The sequence below is a fragment of the Pantherophis guttatus genome, chromosome 1 (genome assembly GCF_059756535.1).
Source record: "Pantherophis guttatus breed Tessera chromosome 1, ASM5975653v1, whole genome shotgun sequence".
Taxonomy (NCBI): Eukaryota; Metazoa; Chordata; class Lepidosauria; order Squamata; family Colubridae; genus Pantherophis; species Pantherophis guttatus.
The window spans coordinates 51,179,197-51,201,445 of record NC_142063.1 but is presented as its reverse complement, the minus strand read 5'-3'; the positions used below and the strand labels follow the sequence as shown (position 1 = coordinate 51,201,445).

At 36.0% G+C, this 22,249-nt stretch overlaps 1 protein-coding gene across 13 annotated transcripts in view; it reads right to left on the bottom strand.

Annotated features, from left to right (window-relative positions):
• Positions 1-22,249, bottom strand: part of CEP128 (centrosomal protein 128) — a 187,257-nt gene that overhangs the window by 151,087 nt on the left and 13,921 nt on the right. For 10 of the 13 annotated variants that reach the window (XM_060687362.2, XM_087873309.1, XM_087873293.1 and 7 more), the window contains exons 7-12: positions 22,104-22,176; positions 14,930-15,046; positions 11,143-11,229; positions 8,186-8,260; positions 6,233-6,365; positions 3,282-3,442 (exon numbers count right to left, since the gene is read on the bottom strand). In XM_060687362.2, coding sequence (XP_060543345.2) covers positions 3,282-3,442; positions 6,233-6,365; positions 8,186-8,260; positions 11,143-11,229; positions 14,930-15,046; positions 22,104-22,176 — 646 coding nt within the window. The remainder of the gene's footprint in view (positions 1-3,281; positions 3,443-6,232; positions 6,366-8,185; positions 8,261-11,142; positions 11,230-14,929; positions 15,047-22,103; positions 22,177-22,249) is intronic. The other 3 variants (XM_087873298.1, XM_087873301.1, XM_087873314.1) reach the window with 1 other exon arrangement.

The following is a 22,249-nucleotide window of genomic DNA, read 5'->3' as shown; positions in this document are numbered from 1 at the left end:
GCTAGAGCTTGTCATGTTGTGACTCATTATTCCTTATGGGAATTGTGACTCACTACATTATTCCTTATGGGAAAAAATCTGTTTGGTACTCATAGTTTTTGGTACTCATTGCATTTCCCAGATCTAATTAACAATGATATCTAAGTACCACCCTGGTTAAATACAAATGTCAGTAGAATGCAATAGAAAGTGGGACAAGTTGTTTCAGATAGCTGTTGTATCTTCAAATTTCTTGTTAAATCTTCTTTGAGGGAAAATAAATATTTCATTATATTCAATTTTATTCCTTTAATGGGAAGCAAGATATTAAGCAACTATGTTGTATCTTACTTTCCTATACGCTCATTTATTTTAGAGTTGTCTTTATTATTATTCAGTAAAATTTACTATTAAACTTGTCTTCTGAAGAAGCTATAGCTTCTGATACAATTATGATTATAAGAGTATTTTATTTATTTTTATTTATTTTTAATTCTGCCTTTATTATTTTTATATATAACTCAAGGCAGCAAACATACCTAATACTCCTTCCTCCTCCTGTTTCCCCCATAACAACAACCATGCAAGGTGAGTTGGGCTGAGAGAGAGTGACTGGCCTAAATGTTGGTGCCTAAGGTGGGACTAGAACTCACAGTCTCCTGGTTCCTAGCTTGGTGCCTTAGCCAAACTGGTATCAAGGAAATGAAATATTATCTTTAGATGCTATTTCTTTATGCTCTTCAAATATGTTCAACTGAAACCCCTCTAAAATAATAGCTATGACGAAATATATGTTTACATTTATCATCCAATTTAATAATTTTATAATAAGTGTGGCATAACTATTATATGAGATTCATACTAATTGACAGTCATAGTAAGAAATCAAAACAGCAGTCATCCCAATTTATTTATAGTTTTAGTCATGTCTTCTAAATAATGTCTTCTCTACGTCAAGGCTGGGCAATTAATTTTCCCAAGCAGTCACATGAGACTCTGGGGCTCTTGTAGAGAGCAGCCATTCCCTAGGCTTCCTCTCCACCACTGCTACCCCTCCTACCATTGGCCAGACAGGGACAGATCTGCAGACCATGAAAAGCCCATGTATGCTCTATGTCAACTGAATAAAGATATAAATCTATTTTGGACTTTGAAACATTCTTTTCAAATATATGAGTGACCAAAAAGTACCCATTCAAGGACAATTGCTAGAAGTAATGCTTACAAAAAACTGAGACAATTTAAATAGTTTTGTTTTTTAGAACAAAACTGACAACACTACATGCAATGCAAAAAGAATAATCCCTTTAATAGTGGCAGACTGCTATGATATTTTATTGTTTAAAGCAAATACGGTGCCAAACAATAATATGCACTTATCGTTTAATATTGACTCAACTATCTACCAGTCTATTGTCAAATTCTGCACTTAGTGTAACCCCCATCCTGCGGTTGGGAATTCAAAGCTAGCTGCAAACTATGTTGTTTCTCTCTGTCATATAATATATGTGGGTATGTGGCAGTGGTGGGCGTGGCATGGCTTGGTGGGTGTGGCTTGGTGGGCGTGGCAGGGGAAGGATACCTCAAAATCCCCATTTCCTCCCGATCAGCTGAGACCTGGGAGGCTGAGAATAGATGGGGGCGGGGCCAGTCAGAATTTTTACTACCGGTTCTCCGAACTACTCAAAATGTCCGCTACTGGTTCTCCAGAACTGGTCAGAACCTGCTGAAACCCACCTCTGGTATGTGGGTGTATGCATAATTTTTATTTATGTATTTATTTCTGTAGCATTTTTTTAGTGTATATTGGATGTGGTGATCCTTTGAGAACTGAATGCAACAAAAATTCATTTTAATGTATGCCGATTAGTGTACATTTAAAGTGACAATAAAGTTATTCTAAGTCTAAGACCCTGAAATCTTTTTGTGACACCACAGCATACTAGCATCTCTCCACTGAGCAACCTTATGAAGTAACAATTCCCTATTTTTCTCTTTTCCAACAAAGCAGCAATCTGCTTTAAAAAACAAAGCAATGCCAATCTGATCACAACCATTTGCCTGAAATTATGATGTCCACAGTCCACTGCTCCTCTCCCCATTTTTAAAATACTGTAGCACTACCTCTGGTTTACTCAAAAGATGCTAGCCAACACTATCTCATTGATCATCATGTTATACAAAGTACTCAAATTAGACAACCTTCCCTTTCAATTCTCAAGAAAGGGACACAGTCTGGGCAAAACAGAGGAAGTCAGTGAGAATCTTATAACTGATTTTCGTTGGTCAGTTCCATTGTAACAGATGATGTTGTCACTCTCAGCTGATTCTCCCAGTTTGTTTGAGTTACTCTTGCTCAGAATCAAAAGAAATTGCTCACAACTGCCAGGAAAAGAAACTTAATTTTCTGCACATGTGGCAGGAAACTGTTCTGCCACTACATATTTTCTACAGAAGTGTGTTAGAGATTTTTTAATTTTGTCTTTAGGTCATTGCTACTCAGAGGCTTGACCAATACTAAGTCAAAGCTATATCTCTCACAGGTATCAACTGGTTAAACATATGTCTTAAAACTGTATTTATTAGATAATGGAAGAATTATGTCTTTATGGTTAATAGTTTGGTAATTCCAGAAATTACACCCAGCAGGAGATAGGTTATACTTAGAGCTACTGGAAGTACTTAACTGAAAATAAAATTTCCATTAAGTCATGTTCAAATAGTGACTACTTGGACACATCTATCTGTTTTTTTATCAATAATATAGAACTGATTTCCCACTGCCTTTTTCATTGATTGCTTTTTTGATCTTCCAGTCTAGTCTATAGCCCCAAGTAGCCTCCCATTCAAGTACTAACTAGAGCTGACCTTACTCAGCTTCTTCAAGATCAGCTGGATGCTGTGTCAGCTGTATTTTTCACAAATAAAAGCCTTCATATTTGGTACTGATAGGAATCACTACTTTCATTAAATGACAGTCTTGCATTGACATAAGAACTATGTACCATGCACCTCAAGACTGTGACAAGACTAAAAATAAGGACCTGTATGAATGAATGCTGCCCAATATTTCTACTTGTCCTGCCATCCAAATTCCCTAGAGATATCAAAATAAATAACATGGAAAGGAAAAGAAGACAAGGCTAAAACCTAACATACTGGTTTCACATACAGAATTTTTTTCTGTTTGTTTCTTTACAAGAGAAGCAACGATGACGATGTTTGTGAGGCAAACTTTAGCACACATACCTCCCATTTGCAAAGTAAAAGTCCCTAAAGTTATAATGTAAGAAAAAGTTTACCTCCATTTGCATCACAAGCTGCAATTTCTCTTTGTCTTTGCGCTCAACACATCGCTGCAGCTCCTCTATCTCTGACATTACAGCACTGTGGTTTAATTGTGCTCTTAATTCCCAGATCTGTTTCTCCATCTCTTGCTTCTCGGGATCAGACCGCTCAACAACTGTAACACATGATACAATTTAGGATCAGACCAAACCAAAAGGGAAAACAAGGCTCCTTCTAAGCATAGAATTTTTCTATGGAGCAATACAGTTAATGGAACATTTAAACATATGTTTCAACATATGCGTGTCTATACTCCATCAACCTGATTTCCTTTTAGTTCCATGCTATTGCCTCCTTTGAATGACATTTTGGAACATAATGGAAAAACTGATTTGGGACACTGCAGATGGGGGAGTTGCTTTCCTCAGAAGCCATCTCTAACTCCAGGATAACAATTAGCTTTTTAAATATTCACGTTCACCTTTTTCTAAATCAGAAAAAAAGAGAAAGAGCTAGTACATTAACAAAAGCAAGGCCTAGAACATATCTCTGCTTTATGTTTCTCTAGGTGGAGACAGCTCCAGAGAGATTTTCCCAAGGAGGGATATTTTTAAATTTAATTTGAAAGAGGCATTGAAGACGAGAAAGAGCAAGATTTTGTCAATTAAGGATACTTTAGTTTTTTCCTCCCACAAGTTTCTGCTTGAGATCAAATCACAACTGAACTGAAATTAACAAAGGATGCAAAAAGGGAGCCTCTGGGCTGTGAGAATCATTTTTCCCCCAGCTAAATAGCAAAGGACCAAATAGTGGTCCAGAGTTGATTAGCCCCTCTAAAGCTGCCCCATTTTTCAATGAAAATGTTTTCATTTTCATATATAGAAATATATAGAACAGATATAGAACAGTGAAAGATAAAGAAATAGGATTTTAAGACATAGTGCAGATAAATAGTAATTTTTGATAAACCAGTAATTTTTGATTTAAAAAAAATATTTGCATGTTCCTTCTCAATGCCAGGATGACATAGCTGCCAGAACCACAATGTTGGACAGGTGAGGGAAGAGGGAAGAAGATAAGACAAGATGTCTACCTGTGAGCTCTGCAGCCACAGGCCTCATGAGGAGCCAACAGAATAAACAGAAGCCCCAAAGCCCTGCTGTAAAAGAGGCAGCAGGAAAGGAGGTGGTAGCTGCAGAAACTGGGTTGCATAGGGCATCTTTCTTTCTTTCCTCAGACCTGATCTGAAATCACTTTTCCCCTCAACTGGAACCCTCCTTTGAAGGAGGAGAAAAGGAAAGGGGCCCAACCAGGAACGATTCAGCAGAAAAGGCAAAGAAGCAGAAATAGAAAAAGGAACCAAAAGATAAAGGACCAAACGAACTTTGTAAAAATTGCAGCATAGATCTAGAAAGAGTGCATATATAGTTATATATAAGAGAAATATAGATATTAGCAATACAGGAATACACAGTATAGATATAGAAAATAGGATTATAGATAAAGAAATAGGATTTTAAGATATAGTGCATATAAATAGTCTACAGAAAATAGATGGTGGAACTACAATATACCAGGAATACTGATTTAGGAATAGGGAATTAGTATAAGCTAAGAATAGGAATACGGCATCAATATACAGTAGATAGAATATTAGTAGTAAGGTATTAGTTTTCTAAAATAGCTGAAGGCATTTGTAATTTACAATTCCCTTTTTGTTCATTATTTTTGGTTGTTTTTTTAAAAAAAGTCTGCCCTAGCCATGAAGGGAAATACAAAAACAAAGCAATTCTACCAGTTTCTAGTCCTTTTGTGATGAGTCTGAGTCAATCTGATCATTTGCAGTTCAAAAAAGTACCCGCAACATACAATTTGTTGATTGTATTAAGCAAACAAATGGGTCTATGGTTGGCAGGGTCTGGACTATTTCCTTTGTTTTTATAAAAAGAGATGATAGTGGCATGGCTCCAAACAATATAAAATTGTGCTGAACTGCTAATACGGGTAAATAAGACAGCCAGCACTGGAGCCCACCAACTCTTGTTTTCCCTTTAGTAATTCTAAGGGTAAAATTTTCTGCCCAGAGGTCTTTCAAGTTTTAGCTGTATAATAAGGACCTTGACCTCAGCAAGCTAATCGGGAAGAACACTTCAAGAGTCAGCCACAAATGGATTATCCAGTGATTCCACTGTGAAAATATTCTGGCAATAGTTTTCCCATGCCTCTCTGGTAGCTGTTAACTAAGTGCCAGAACCAAGCATGGTTTTTAAGCTTAGTATCTGAAATTAAATGCTCCCACCTGAATGGGACAGTCACAGCCCATAATCCAGTTTCAGCAGATCTGAATGACTTCAGATGCCTAGAATAAATCTTCACAGCAGCTCTGAAGATTTAGGGAATCTAACTATACTGATCTGTTCAATGCCAAATGAAACAAAGGCTAAAATCTACCAAGCATAGTTGATTTATTGCCTCCATCTACTCCTGTATGAGATCTTAGAATGCAACCATACAACTCTTCCTGACGTGAATAGCGAACAGAAGTCTCTTCCATAGTTCATACATACACTTTTGTTTGCCTCTCAGTTTTTATTATATTCCTATAGCAAGAGATGCAAAGAGTCGATTATGAGATACTAGCAGGTCCCATAATCCTTCAGCAGCCTATAAAATATTAGCATTTTTCACTCATTTTTTATCTCAAAAAGTTACACAATATGTTTTCCATAACTTAAATTATGTCTCCTTTATCTCTTAGTAACCAAGCACCCCTGTGGAGTAATGAGTAAAAATAAGTTGAGATGGTGAACATTTACACGCTCATTTTTAAAAATGTTTTTGTCTGTGTGATATGGGTTTAGCATTATTTATCTCTCCCCCTTGGCAAAATGTGGCTTACCATTCCAAGTACTAAGATTTTTCTCTTCAGAGTAATGGCTACCAAAGGTAGAAAGAAAAGTCCTACCTCTTTGCTTCCTCCTGTCATCCTGCTGCTCATCTAGATTGCTTTGGTGATGCTTAGAAACCTGAGATATTTGATGTTGCAGAGTCAAACGGTCCTCTTCTGCTCTAAGAAGTTGGGAACGAAGATCTTCAATCTAACACACACACATACATATACACAGACAAGTGCCAGCTTTTTAAACAAGCTAGAAAATGATTTCAGTCAAATCTGGCATTGTATCTTCATGGATGTTATTAAATCTTTAAAAGATAGAAAGGCACAAGCAAAATGAGATTCTTATCTATTATCCATGAAGTATAATTAGTAATAAATGAAATACATGCAATATTGATAAATATTCCATATTTATTTATTAAATTTTATTTGCCACCTATCTTGCTGTAGGGCTACTCTAGGCAGCTTACAATAATAAAAAGGAAGAAAATGAAAGGAGTGTAAACAGAAATAAAATAATAACAGCACCATAAAATAAACAATGAAAAATAACCCAATGAGAATACTTCAGTATGATAATAATCATATGTCATGATGCCATTAGACATTGAACTCTGCTGTAGCTATAGCATTTGACTTGGAATATAAGAGAAGGAAATTGTAAAGAGCATGAGTTAATGAATGAACTAAAATGAAAGAAATATAGATTTACTGTACATTTATGAACCTAAGAAAAAGGGAATGGATATAACAGATGTAAATGACAATGATATGTTACAGAGTAGAGAAACTGAAAGTGTAGATGTCCCAAAGGTGCTTTTTCCAAAAGGCAACGGGACTTGGTTTTTTTTCTTTGGAAATGCTGCAGTTTTGAAGAAGCTTCTTGGATGAGAAGCGAAACATTTTCAAAGAAAAAACCAAGTCCAGTTGGAAAAAAGCACCTTTGGGACAACCTTGACCTGGATGATTGAGAATCTCCATAGACATGAAGGTGTAGTTTAATTATGATTGAAAGGACTAAAATACTGTATATGTCAGAAAGTATGATTTTATATTATCCAGATAGTTCTGGTACATATGAAAGCAGAAACTCATCCATTAGTAATAATTGTATATTATGCTTCCGTTAACAGTAATTATGGAAAATGGATGAGTTTGGGGAAAAATTACACCACAATCTGAATGAATGCAATCCAGAGGACAAATTTGTTCCAAGTGACATGAATGCATGGTGGAGACAAGATGAAAGGGTAAAGAAAAAGTTCCAGGGTTTTTCAAACATATTAATCTACCATTTATATAATAGATACTCTGTATGGGTTTGAGAAAATGCAAAAAAATAAGTGAACAAACAAAACTAAATCGAAAACTCAACCCAACTAAGATTATGAAAGCTTTTATATGACCAGAGACAGTCCACCTTTCTTAAAACACAGCTTGTTTTAACAGTATCAATTAAAGCAAAGAACAATTGCAACGTAGAATAACTCCAAGAACAAATGCTTTGAATTGCAGCAAACCAAAATGTAAGAAATTAAATCTGCAAATGACACATGCACTGGTATATGGTAGCTTTCTGCAGTCCTCCAGGAATGTACAATCCTGTACATTCTAGCCCAAAAATGTACAATAGAGAACTATTGAAAATGGAATACAGAGAGCTGATTCAAATCCCCATGTAGTCATGAAACCAATTATCTCAAATCGAATGCTTTCTCCTTTTAAAGAGTTCCATGCTGAAGGACAAAGATACAAAATGCAAAACAATAAACTAAATCCTTTTTTAGGGACACTTTCTTTAAAAAAACTGGAGAACATCTTTGGTAGGTTGGTGCCATCTCATAAGGCAAAACCATCTTCTGTTATATATTTCTAGGCTTTTTTTGACATATTTAATTTTGTAATCTAATTTAGGACACAAGCTTCTGAACTTTTCCTCAGCACATCTCCTCCCAACTGTCTGCTGAGTTGATACAAATTTTATGAGACCCAAATATAGGCAACTGTTAAAACAATTACCTGGTGGAGAAGAATTTCTCTATTACTTTCTGAATGATCCAGTTTCCTCCGGGAATGCTCCAAAACCTGTTCAAGCTTAATAGAATAAGATTTCAATTTCATTGCTAGTAATGTTTGGTTATACTTACTAAGTACCATATTTAAATAATTTAAAGTATTTTGAAACTTTTATTTCTTATGCAATTCAAAAATGCTTTTTATCTCAATGGTATCTTAAAGCAAATGATCTGTTTACAGACAGATGTGTCTGTTTGTCTGTCTGTTTGTCTATCTGTCTGCCTGACAGTCTGACTGCCTACCTAATTTATTTGGTGCCTATATTATGGATTTTGAGATTCTGAGCAGCATTGACATTTTATTACTTAATTAAGCTGTACAACATCCCATGCTATTGTGTGTTCACAATATACAACACACTTGGCCAATAAAGAATTCTATTCTATTCTATTCTATTCTATTCTATTCTATTCTATTCTATTCTATTCTATTCTATTCTATTCCATTCCATTCCATTCCATTCCATTCCATTCCAATCAATCTAATGCATTTTTAAAGGTGGTTTAGTTCCTAGAAATCTCCTAGTCTCCTGGATAGGAGGGTAGGATATGAACAGCCAAAATTTCAACCCAGAACACAGAATAGAAAAGAATATTGCATATGGCTACCAACAATACAAAACAGAGAAAGTGCAATGCTCTTACAAAATGACTAATAATAATAATAATAATAATAATAATAATAATAATAATAGTAGTAGTAGTAGTAGTAGTAGTAGTAGTAGTAGTAGTAAAAAAAAAAGGAACAGCGCCTCAGGATTGATCTCCTATGATTTTCAAGGCACAATTCAAGATGCTGAAGCCAAAATTTCAAATAGCTTGGATCTTATTGTAACCACTAAGAACAAAATGTCTTCTTCCAATATTCTCTTTTGAAGAGTATCTGGAAATAACAGTTGCTACAAACATGTGGCAGCCAAAATAATACAGTTTGGTATTATTATTATTGTTGTTGTTGTTGTTGTTGTTATTATTATTATTTATTGTTTTATCATAGAAAATAAAATACAAAACAGTAAAAGAAACGAACAATATGAAACAAAACAAAACTATACATTCAACCCTAATAACAACAAAAAAGAAAAAAAAATAGTGTACAAAAAAATGGAAAAAGTGGTCAATTAAATTTAACATTTAATATATAGGTTCCACCCTGGCTGGGTGCTGAAAGAAAAGAAAAAGTAGTAAATTATCCTCCCCTTTGACATACATACATACATACATACAATATATATTTATATTATATTCATGTATGTATGTATGTAGAAATAAGAAGAAAAAGCAGTCAACAGGTCGAGCTAAACATTACACTAATCTTCAAATCCCTCTGTTAACCATTTGTTAACCATATTTAGCACCTAGAAAGTCCACAAATGGTTTCCAGTCTCTCTCTCATAAAGCTGTCTAGTCAGTTTGCTTTTTTTCTAATGATTTCACTTCAGATTTAAACTACTTTGCCTGGCAGTTCATTTACAGATCCAGTGCAAAATACTGCATATTATCAACCATGTATATTATGAAGATACATAAACCTGACCATCAACTGCATTCATCTTCAGAGGTACTACTTTATTATATTATATTATATTATATTATATTATATTATATTATATTATATTATATTATATTATATTATATTATTATATTATATTATATTATATTATATTATATTATATTATATTATATTATTTTATTTTATTATTTATTTTATTTTATTATTTTATTTTATTTTATTTTAATTAAAATAAAAGGACTCAGGGCGGTGAACAGCCAAATAAAAACATAAACTACAAACATTAAAATACAATTAAAAAGATATATATAAATATATATATATATATATAAATTTGGCCCCATGATTAAAAACAATAACAAACAATTAAAAACATTTTAAAAAGTGTTAGGCCAGCCCGGCTTGCTGGAAAAAGAAGGTTTTATGTACTATTGCCCAAAGAATTTGGAAGAAAGATGAAGAACAGTATTTTTGGTGATGGCTCTTTGTAGTTCTCCCCAACGGGGATATTTGGTCCACTTTCTTCCACCAATTTTAATTCTTACATGCATGTACATAAATTTCAATTTAAGTTTCTCGGTTTTAATTATACTTAACTGACTTAAGTTCAATTGATATTATATTCAAATTATATTCAGTTTAAAGCCTACCCATTACAACTTAAATTTCCTTGTATGGGGCCAAAAATTGTAGAACCTCCTTATATGAAGGTACAGATAATTATCAATATTGTTCCACTTGTGCCACATTCAGAGCGTATTAGTTTAGACAATAAACAAAGGGTTTTCTTTTTTAAAAAGTTGCAATATTTAGGTTTGAAAACCAATAAGAAAAGAAGTATATTTTATCCTGTTTAGAGTGCCTTTCATGAAAAATGTTGTGAACTAGGTTTGAGAGATAATGTCCGTCTGAAGCCCAATTTCTCAGTTCAAATCCCCTTTATACATGATGAAGATGAGGCGACAAACAGCAAGATCCGCCATAATTCTGACTACACTTCATTAGCTGATTGGTGAATGCTTGCCAAGGGGATAATTATTCTACTTGGAGAGATCTCCCTGTGTAATTTAGAATTATGATCATCCAAAATTCTGTGGGGAGTTTACATTAGTAGAACAGATGCTCCATGCATACTATCATCATCAGGCTGAACACATGGCTTAACATTCCAACATGCGCAAAAATGCCTTCCATACAGAAATCCAGCATATGATGAGGAATGGTTTCAGATCAGTTTTCCTCCCATTCCCTTTCTATATTTTAAGATGTTCTATATCTTAACATGAAAAACATAAACCACAACTATGCCATACACCTTTTTTCTTAATCACATAGGGAAAAGCCACTACAAGACACAACATCACTACAATAGAATTTTTAAATCTTACTTTGCTTTTTTCATCTTCCATTTTGGCAATTCTATTTTTCAAGACAATTTCTGCTCCATTGGCTTTAGCATCTTGCTGCTTCAAAGCCTTGAAAGAAAAAAAAAGAGAGGATGTGGGATTCAAGGGAATAATGAATGTATAAATATACTAAACAATATTCACTTTGTCCTCTTTTGTCTGATGATACATATGAACTTTATGTACATATTGTAGATGCATACCATTTGAAGATAAAAGCTGATGCAGACATATACTAATCTATGAATAACTGGTCCAAACATTGAACTAAATTTCACTGAAGACCTGTTCTTTTTTTTTTTTTAATAAGAGGGTGCCATCCACCATATTATATATTACAGAGCACGAAAGATTGTATATTAAAAGACTTCAAAAGTCACTGATTTCCCATATGCAGGGAGTCCTCATTTAGCAACCACTCATTCAGCAACCATTCAAGCTTATGACAATCTTGAACGAGTTGTAATTACGACTGGACTTTGTATTTATGCCCATTGTAGTCACATGATCATGATTTGTGATCTCCCCTGCCAACTTCCCACAAGCAAAATCAATAGGAAACTCAGCAGGTAATTAGAAGTGGTGGTCATGTGACATCCACACTTAACATCTGATATCATCCTCATTTAATAATGGCAACCAAGACTGCCATTGTTAAGCAACACAGTCACATGGTTTTTAGATTTACGATTGTGTTACTTATTGATGGAGCTTTCGGTCTCTATTAGCACTGTTAAATGAAGCCTATCTATAATGTGTCTTTGCCTCAAAACCAGCCTGTGCTTCATGCACAGAACTACAATTCTTTGTAAAGAGCTATGAACAGCAAGGAATTCCACAGATATTGTTTCCATCAGAGAATGACAGCTAAACTTAAACCAGGCATTGAGGAAATGTAACTTGATGCCTACCCATAAGAAGGTCCCTGTGACTCCAGTTTTCTCTCATTAGCCTTTTTGCAGGTAAAGCAACTATAAATGCTTTAGCTTCAACAGAAACCCTCTTCAATTTCAGACCCAAGCCAGATAGAGAAGACACTAACTCTTTCTTTCTCAGCTATCTGTACATTCAAAATCATCTTTTTAATCCATTGCTCTTCTTTCCAAAACAAGAAGTGATAGATCCCTATATAGCTGATATTCCTGAGGAAAATAGCAGATAGAGAGATATATAATCTTGCCAATTGTGCAAAAGGTGTCCAACCCTGACATTCAGCTTTAAGCCACTTACCATTGTTATATACACCACAGGGGAGAAGAACTATAAAATTTCCACATAATTTATGGTTCCACTTCATAGCTTTTTTAGATGTTTAGTCAAACACCTTAAAAGTTTGCAGATATAGAAAAACCATACCAAACCAGAAGAGCTATACAGTATACAAGTTCCTACAATAATGTATTAAACCTTAATGCTCAGTTCTTGGTGACTTGCCAAGGAGGAAAACCTGCAAAATACTAATATAACTTCTTCATCTGTAATTCCGCCCTGAAAAATCTTTAATATTCACATATGCAGGTTAAACTCAACAGAGAGCTGAGTTTGTACTATCGTAGCCCTCACTCTTATGACTTTGTGGAAGCTTATAAACATATGGGTATATCAGAAGATCTTTTGAATTGACTATTGCTATCACAAGTTATGGCCATGTTGTGGTCAGTGCAATATTATTGTACTGCACTCCCTATATCACCATTGTTCCTATATGCTGCCTCGGTCCCTTAATGTTGAGATAATTTATAAATTACATAAAATCTGCTTACAGCTACAATTTTAAAGTGCTGGTTATCATCTTTGAAGTTCTACATGGCCTGAGGCCAGGCTATTTGAAAGCTGCCTGTTACATCCACCTGGCCTACCAAGATTGGAAGGCAAGGTATGTTCCCATCTGTTAGGGATGTACATCAAGTAGAACCACAAAAAAGGGTCTTCTTGGTGGTGACGCCTTCTCTATGGAACATCATTTCCCAGATATACAATCGGCCCCACCTTGTTGCTTTTCCGATAGAACCTGAAAATATGACTTTGTCAGTAGGTCTGGGGATCATGAATAAAGATGGAGCCGATCAAGTGATTGATCTGATTTTGTTGCTGCCACCATTAGGAGGGTATGGTTTTTATATTGTGTGTTTTTTTTAATGTTGTAAGCTGCCTGGAGTCAACTGTGTGTGAGTTAGGTGGCCATATAAATTTGTTTAATAAAAAAGATTAATTAAAACAGAAAACCAAATACCAAAAAAAAACCCCCAAAAAACCCAATGCAAGATAACGTCCAAATGCAATCTACGGTATTACCAAATACAGTATCACCATGTATAATTTGAAAATATGTATTTCAAATAGATCATCTCAATTTAAAAAGGATAGCACCATGTTCCCACTTTAGTTAAAGGTAAAGTTTGTATGAAAAACGTTAACAAAATATTCACTACCAAGCACATATAAGTTTGATAAAAATTTCATTTTTTTTTTTAAATAAAACCACAAGGTATATAACACCTTGTAAAAGTGCATATTTGCATTTGCAGGGTATAGTATAGTATTAAATTATACATCAACTTCCTGAACCCAAAATAAGGAAAAGCCCAAAAGCAATGGAAAGAAATTGCTAGACATCATGAGAATCTTCACTGCAGAACTTAACCACTTTCATTTCCTCTTTGGTCTAATCAATCACAATCTTTTACCATCATTCAAGGTAATTTAAAAAATGAAGGAGAATACCAGCAAAAAAAATCTCTGACCCAATAAGAGCACATGAAGTTGAAAAGCTATTACTTTTACTAAGCTTAACATGTGTGGTAGCTTTTCCCACCCACCCTCCCATCTTCTTTTTAATGTGACCTCTAGAGAGAAAGCCACTTTTTTTCAAAACTGAAAGCATCAATCTAAATTAATCCCTAGTGACTTATTCTTCTCTATATAATCTGCAATTGCTTTTCAGAAAAATGCACCCAGGTCACTACATTTATTAAAGCAACCAAATATGATATTAAACTTTTCATAGACTCTGTGAGACACCAGAGTAAAGTCAATTGAAAATGACTGCCACTAATTGCCCAGACATTTAAATTAATTCCAAAATTATAAGCTATATATTTAAAAACCCTGGCCTCTTAAGTACAGGGGTGGAGCAAATTAACTACCTCTCCCATATGCACTTTATGCATTCTTTTCAAAGAAAAGGTGGGAAGGCTTTAATTTTCTGTTCTGAAGCAAACAATAGCTCAGTTTTCCCTCACAGCACAGGCTCTTGTTCTCCTGGATGCATTTTCATTCAAACACAGATGATTATACGACACCAGGAAACTGGCTACCCATTACATTACATTTACCCCTTCAAAAGAAAAGTATGTGCTACTGGCTGTTAATAATACCTTCAATAGTTTAAATCTTAAATGTACCTGAAATTGTTTTAAGACAGCATCCTTTCAACTATTGTATAATGGGAACCAATACTCCCTGCTTCCAGCATGAGAAGTCTTTTTTGTATAGAAGCAACGTTATCAGATCTGGACTTGAAATTGCACTAGATAGCAGTGGAGAGATTTTGCTTATGGCTGTGCTGTCAACTGGTAGTTATTTGGATTTTGCGGTTGAAACCAGGGAGCCACACTTCATCAGTGTCTTGTCAGTTTTGCATGACCTCTATCACGGGGGGGGGGGGGGCGGGGGGAAACGTTACCCCTTTAAATTATTAACTCGAGCTAGATTGCTAACATGAAACACTTTTGCTGTTTTAAACATATACCAAGGCCTTTATGCATACTTCCTGCAGGTGCACAGACATGTGTCCCAGTTGGTCTTGGCGTCTTTCTACCAATTGCCTTTCCGATCGGATTTCTCGTTCAATCTCTTGGAGTCTTCTCTCTACCCGCTCTGAGACCTATATAATATAAGCAGGCAGATATAATATAAGCATTTCAGAGAAGAAACGTTTGTTACGATGTTAAAAAAAAAGCAAACATAAACACTCTAAATTCATAACAAAGGAAAAGGAAAGTAAGTACCAAGACCCTATTGCATATTTTAATTTATTCCAAACACTAACACTAACAGTATTATAGGAACCAGATAGTACCCTAAACAAAACGGACCCAATATGATTATATCTGGTTGGAATCTGTTTATTAGCAGAAGATTCTCTTGCATTTTTTTTTCACCAACAGAACGGGGAAACAGACTATCAGCAATTATTCCTTTTGCCCTGGTTTTGCTAACCTTCAGCACAAAATGAGAAATAGCATGGAGAGACTTCAGATATTGCTGCAAATCATTTTATTTTGCATTATGCTGATAGAATCCTCTACTGGATCATAGGAACCTCCTTACCTCAAATAAGACCAGTAGTTCAGCTAGTTTTTGTACTAGATAGCAGAAGATCTTAAACTTATGAAACAAGACTTCTCCATCTCTATCTAGAAATGCAGGAGTTTGAATCTGCAATGTTCTACAAGCAATGAACATGCCATACTACTGTGATTTAACCGGTTTTAAAAGCTAAAGTTATACGTATTTGTGTGTGTGTGTGTGTGTGTGTGTGTGTGTGTGTGTGTATTGCTGATAAAGAAATAAAGAAATAAATATATATCAGCAAAATATAAATTCGGTATAAAATAGTTTGTCGTGACTGTTACTGCTTGAGGGCTCCTGGATTGGAGCTGAAAGGTGAAAGGGAGCAGAATGCCCCCTCCCACATGTTGGGATAGATCAGATGTCTCAATAGAAAACACACACACACACACACACACACACACACACACACACACACACATATGAGACAGCTTTTATACCGCTAACTAAATGTCCATCAGTGGAAGAACACAACTTAGATATAACCTGCAATCTTACAATTAAGCTGCAGCTACTCAAGCAATAAGTTTTTACTAAGAAATATCTCTTGTCCACTGCTACCAATTACCTTTCCTCCCTATCACCATTTGCATTAATAATACAGTGGATATGAAAACCAAGAATAGATGGATTAAGCTATTCTAATTGTTTATACCAAGTTCTGCATTTGTTTACTTGATGATCTAAGACTCTGAAAAATAATTTAAACCAGAAGAAATCTTAGAAAACAAACCAAGCATAATATTTCTGTTTACTGGTGGAGCTTCATATCCTGCCTAGTACTTTGTCATTCCCCATATAATAATATCAAAACAAATTACTGTATGTAAAATAAAATGAATCCAGATATGTAAGTTTGCACTTCAGTCTTTTTTTTTTTTAATCTCCACTGTTTTCCCTTTGGAAAATTACATCTATAGCCTCTGATGTTAAGACATTGATGAAATCCTGATCTGCCTAAATTCAGCAAGTTTATTACAACCATTTGCTTCCACATTATATCCTGAGACATAGAAACTGGGTATTATTTTCATTTGCATTGCAACAGTATGGAGTATGGAGTACGAAAAGCAATAATCATCAATCAAAACACTGATTGTTTTGGGTCCAGGTCCGGTAAAGGAGATTCCCATGCTAATGCTAGGTTATGCAGCTATTTCAGACACAAGGCTGAATCTATATTCCAACATTCACATCTGGATTCTGTTAAATTAGCAGGAAGAGACTTTTGATATTGGCAGGAGTGTACATCTCCTCCCAGGGCTGCTAGCTGTGCACATGTAGAATTAGATCAGGGCAGTAATGTGAAAATATTGTATTTCCATATATCAATGCCAGTATATTTCCATATATCAGTGCCAGGTTTTTTTTAATTATTATTAAAACTTTCCTGAATGACAAATGAAGAACTGAATTAGAATAATGTCCAACTTTTAAATAATAAAATATGACTGAATGAATCAGGAATTTTATTTCAATTGCAATTCCTCACTTCAATTTTTTAACTTAGTAAGATAGAGGGAGCACTGGTGTTTGATAGGAACTGATTTTTTTCCCCTTTATTTATTTGCAGACACTACCCTCTAGTGGCAAGTAACATTTACGTGTTTAGCATGTCTTTAAACTCTTCCATTTGCACAAGTGTTTTTCAAAGCTCACTAGAAATGATATGCTACTGCCTAGTCTACCCTGTTTCCCACATAAATTCATTCAAATATGAAAGTAAGTTTTCGTACTGTGGCACTCCTAGTTTTTAAACCTATTTTTATATATGTTCTGCTGCTACTTGGTTTTAGTAAAAAGTTTTATTACAAAATATGCAAGATCAAAAACATTTTTTTCACTTTTTTGTGGGGGGGGAAGACATTTTAAAAATATCAATGGACCGAAGACTTAGTTTTCAAACTTTGAGGGAGGGGATAGTTCACCTGTTCTGAAAAAGGAGGTAGTCTGCTCTCCCCTTAAGAAATCATCACTGGATCTCATAATTTTCACCTTCCGATTTTAGAGTAGATTATTGAGAAGATGATTTCTAGCTCCAGAAGGCCCTGGAGTTAATGGCTTATCTGGACCCTTTTCACTCATGTTTTGAACTTGTTATAGCACTGCAATGGTCACACTTATAGACAATGTCTTTCAGATCCGGAATGTGGGGAACACAGTCATTTTGGCCTTCATGACTCTTAGCAGTCTTCAATGTCATGGATCATGGATACTTCTGGACCATATTAGGAGAGGAGGAACACTGTTACACTTCTTCTTCTTCTTTCTCCAGGGCTGCTTCCAGTTGGTGATGGTGGGGAGAAAAATCTAGCCTCCGATTCCTACTATTTAAGGTGCCTCAGAGTTTTATTCTCTTCTCTTCAACATCTACATGAAGTTGGTATGGTCATTCATTTGCAGAGGCTGAGGTATCATCAGTATAGTAATGATACCCTATTTATATCTCTACCCTGTGATAACCAAGTAATGCCATTAAGGGCCTTTCCTAACGTCTGAAGGCGGGGGGGATTTGAATGCGGAGGAACATATTATACCTCAACCTTGGTAAAACCAAACAGCTGTGACTTTTGAGGCCTCCTGGTGCTGGGGATTTTCTATTTTTATCTCTGAATAGAGTTGCACATTCCCTGGCAGACTTGGTGCACAATTTAGAGTGTCCCAAGCTCCTGATCCAAGGCTAGAGAGCGTTTGCAGAAATCTATCTTGTGTGCCAATTGCATTCATTTCTCAATTGAGAGGCCTTGTTCATGAACAAACTGTAGTCACCGCCTGATTACAGTAATGCATTGAACAGCATTCAAAAGCTGCAACTGATCTAGAATGCTGGGCCATAGGGAATTTGGGAAATGCCATAATTTGCTTCTATAGCAGTGACCTTTTTGGCACCGAGTGTTGAAAAGGTCACATGGAAATGTCGCACGTGTTCATCAGGGCCGAGCTCCAGAAAAGCTGAACTTCCAGGTTCTAGCACGCATATGCACCTGACAATCAGCTGGCCCGGTTTTTGGCACTGCTGTGCACGTGAAGGGATCGGATCCGGAAAAGCCAAACTTCCGGTATTAGTAAGCATGCGTACCCGACAATCAGCTGGCCGGCATGCATGCGCACACCGGTTTTTGGCAATGCTGCGCGCACGAAGGACACCTGATCATCACGCACACATGCGCTCCAGAAACCCAGAAGACAAATAGGCAAGGCCACGCGTGCTGAGCAACGTGCCTTTGCGTGCCACTTTGGGCACGCATGCCATAGGTTCGCCATCACGGTTCTATAGCATCACTGTTCTATGAATTCCACAAGCTTCCAGTTGGTTTCCAGGTGCAATTCAAAGCCTTATGTAGCAAAGGCCAAGTTATTTGGAGGTGTTGTGGCCCATCAACGGCCTGTGCAGATTGTAGCTGATTCTGACAACGAGGAGGCTGGTATGGTGCTGCGCCAGCAGCCTGTGCAGCTGGTGCTCGAGTCAGACAGTGAGGAGGCTGGAGAAGATGTGGTGCCAGAAGCAGGGATTCAGCCAGGGCCTTCAGAACCTCCAGAAGCTTCTTTAAGTGAAGAGGATGAAGAGGAGGAGCCTCTTCTCAATGCACGGGCGCGCAGAGCTGCCAAAAGGCAGGAGTGGCTCCTCAGGAGGAGGTCTCCTCGAGAGTAAGGCTTGGGGCTAATTGGCCACTCCCTTAGCCTATTTAAGGAGGAACACCGCTTGCAGCAAGCTGTAGGGAACAACTTTAGTTCAATCTCCTTCGTGTCTGGATTCTCTGCAAAATTGTTTCTGGGCTTTCTGCCAACTCTAGTAAGACTGTGATTACCTTATCTTAGAATTCTGGTAGGCTGTTAAGACAGTTTATTTAACAGCCTTTGGTTGATAAAGACTAAGTTATTTGAGTAGAATAAGCTTTGTATAGAGTTTGTGTGTGCTGTGTTGTTTGGGGTCCGTAGCTGGGGCAGAACAGCAGGTCTGCTTGTTCTAATAGTTTCTGCTCACTGTACCAGATCTAACAGAATAGGTATGCTCTGGTACCCTTCTACAAAGTAATATTATCTAACAGGAAGGCATGCTTTCTCTGATGCAAAACTTACCCTCTACAACAGTATCTCTCACCCTCTCCCCTAAAGATTCAGGTGATCATCACCCTGTTATAACTTTTCCTTAAAAATTGGAGTCCAGATGTTAGACGAACTCAATTGGTTTGTTTGCTGTTTATCGGTCTGCTATTGATTTGCAAGAGGGAATGAGTTGTTTGAATCTTAAGCATATCGTATTATTCATTAGAATTATTCAAACTATTTTGGGTTGTTACTTGTGAAAGGTTTTAACTTGCTGTTAGTCTCTCACAGGTTCATTTGCAAGATAGCAGCCAGATAAATTGTTAAAATAAATTAAACTATGATATTCATGAAGAAGATGTTAAACTCTGTCTGCCATCCTGTCATATATATAAACTGTACTTGCAGTTGACAACCTGAAAATGGAAAAGAGGTGAGACAAAACACAAGGGTGTTTTTTTCCCACATACGCAGTATTCCTAATGAGAGGAGAGAGGAAACTGAAATGGACTAAGAAGCTGGCAGGAAAAGAGTTGTTGGGACTGGTGGGAGGAGGAAGACTAGCAACCAAAAATTTAATTATACAGTTGCAGACACCAGACAAAATATTAATTCCTCAGCGATTTAAAATCATTGAAGACTGGTTGGCAGAGAAGTTACTACATAGGGAGCGCCGAACCGAGAGGGATCAATCTACCAAGCATAAGTGCCCAAAGTTAGAGAGGAGGACCATAAAGTCTACGAGGATTGTCAAAGACTGACAGCCACATTCTAACTAAAGCTCTTGTTTAACCCTATGGGGAATTTAATAATAACTGCACACTTAAGAATAGTTAAAGATCCCGAACAGAAATGTTAACACTGCAGGAAAAGAGTCGGTAGTAATAGTAACTGAATAGTAAAGCAATCTGGCCATATATCAATGTACTGTATTCCACTTTCTTCTGAAATCAGCAAGAAGAGAAAAGGATCAGTTTGTATGCTTTAGCTGAGTGACACTTGCATAATTAGTCTTGCATGGATGAAAAAGAAAGTCCCTTTCCTTCTTTGAAATTACAAACAACAGGGAAAAAATGAAGATGGTTCTTGTATGCTCACAATGCTCTTCAACAGGTATAACAAAAAATAATTACTGATGACTAATAATAATAGGTCCATAGGATTCCAGCCATAGTAAAACCAGCAGTAAGAGTCAGGCTTCCCTCGCCACAAGTAACCAACAGAATGGATTGGCTTTACTCCAATATTTATTCCACTGTAGATATTGTGGCTACAACTACAATATCTTGATCTATTTGGGAAGATTTAGTCTCATTTGACTAAATCCCCTACTCAGAAAAAGAAACTTATATCGCTCCATAAGTACAGTAGGAAAAAACATAAATGGCTACGTTTGACCAGAAGTGGATGAAAATTTAGTTGTTATGAAGGAACAACCTGTGCCGAACTTCCCATAGTACAACAAATGTCAAGTTTTTAAAAAATCTATTTATTACTAAAACTCCTGTTTCTGTGATCTTTAACTGGGCAAAACAAGTGTGTTTCATAGGGCAATAATTTTTGAACCAAGGTACTTCAAATGGACTTATAGAAATCTGAGCCCCATGATTCCCGTGGAATTGAAATTTGGCAAATTTTAGAAACTGTTTATGACATAAAAATTAAAATATGTTATGACATAATACAAAATGCCATAATGTACTTCCTGTGCTGATGTTTGACTGTGCTATACAGTTCAAAAGAGGCCATTTCCAAGGCAGATACATCTGAATACGTCCCACTCACCCGCCTGGACGCCATCATGGACGCTCTGTGCATGCAAAGAAGGTTCTGCGCATGCACACGCGCTCCCAATTCCGAACTTACTCCCCTCTCTTCCCCTGTCATACTGACTTATAAAGGTAAAGCATCCTGTTACAGTGCCATCATTGCCAAATGGAACCCAGATTCAAAACAGGGTAGATTTCTATTCTGAAATATTTGCATCTGCTTTGAAATTTAATTTCTTATGTTAATCTGATGGACACCTGTAATATAAACCTTCTGAAAATAGAAGACATCTAAAGATTTAAATATCTGCAGCTATATGGGGCTTGAATCCTCCAGATATTTATTTATCATGAAATAAAAGGAGTTAATTACTTATAAAATATATTAAAATAGCTGCCAAATTTAATTCAGATAAATTCAAGAAATTCAAAATAACAAGTAGAAAAGGAGATGATATTTTTTATATAGAAAAGCATACAATCATATTAAATCCTAACCTAAAGTCTAAGAGGTTTCGGCTCAGACACAGGCTCCAAATGTATTGTATTGTTGTGTTGTATTGTGTTGTGTTGTGTTGTGTTGTGTTGTGTTGTGTTGTATTGTATTGTATTGTATTATTTTATTTTATTTATTTATTTATTTATTTATTTATTTAGGCAGGCAGGCAGGCAGGCAGGCAGGCAGGCAGGCAGGCAGGCAGGCAGGCAGGCAGGCAGATATACAAATCCAAAATCTATTTATGAAATATTGATTGTTAATTTTTCAACACTTACCGTTTCCTGTCTTTGTGATTCATCAAGTCTACCAGATATATCTTCTAATCTTTTTTTCATTTCAGCATCACTTCTTAGAATAAAACAAAGAAAAACACATGCTTCTTGAAAGTATACTATGTACTTACATTAAGCAAATTAATTTC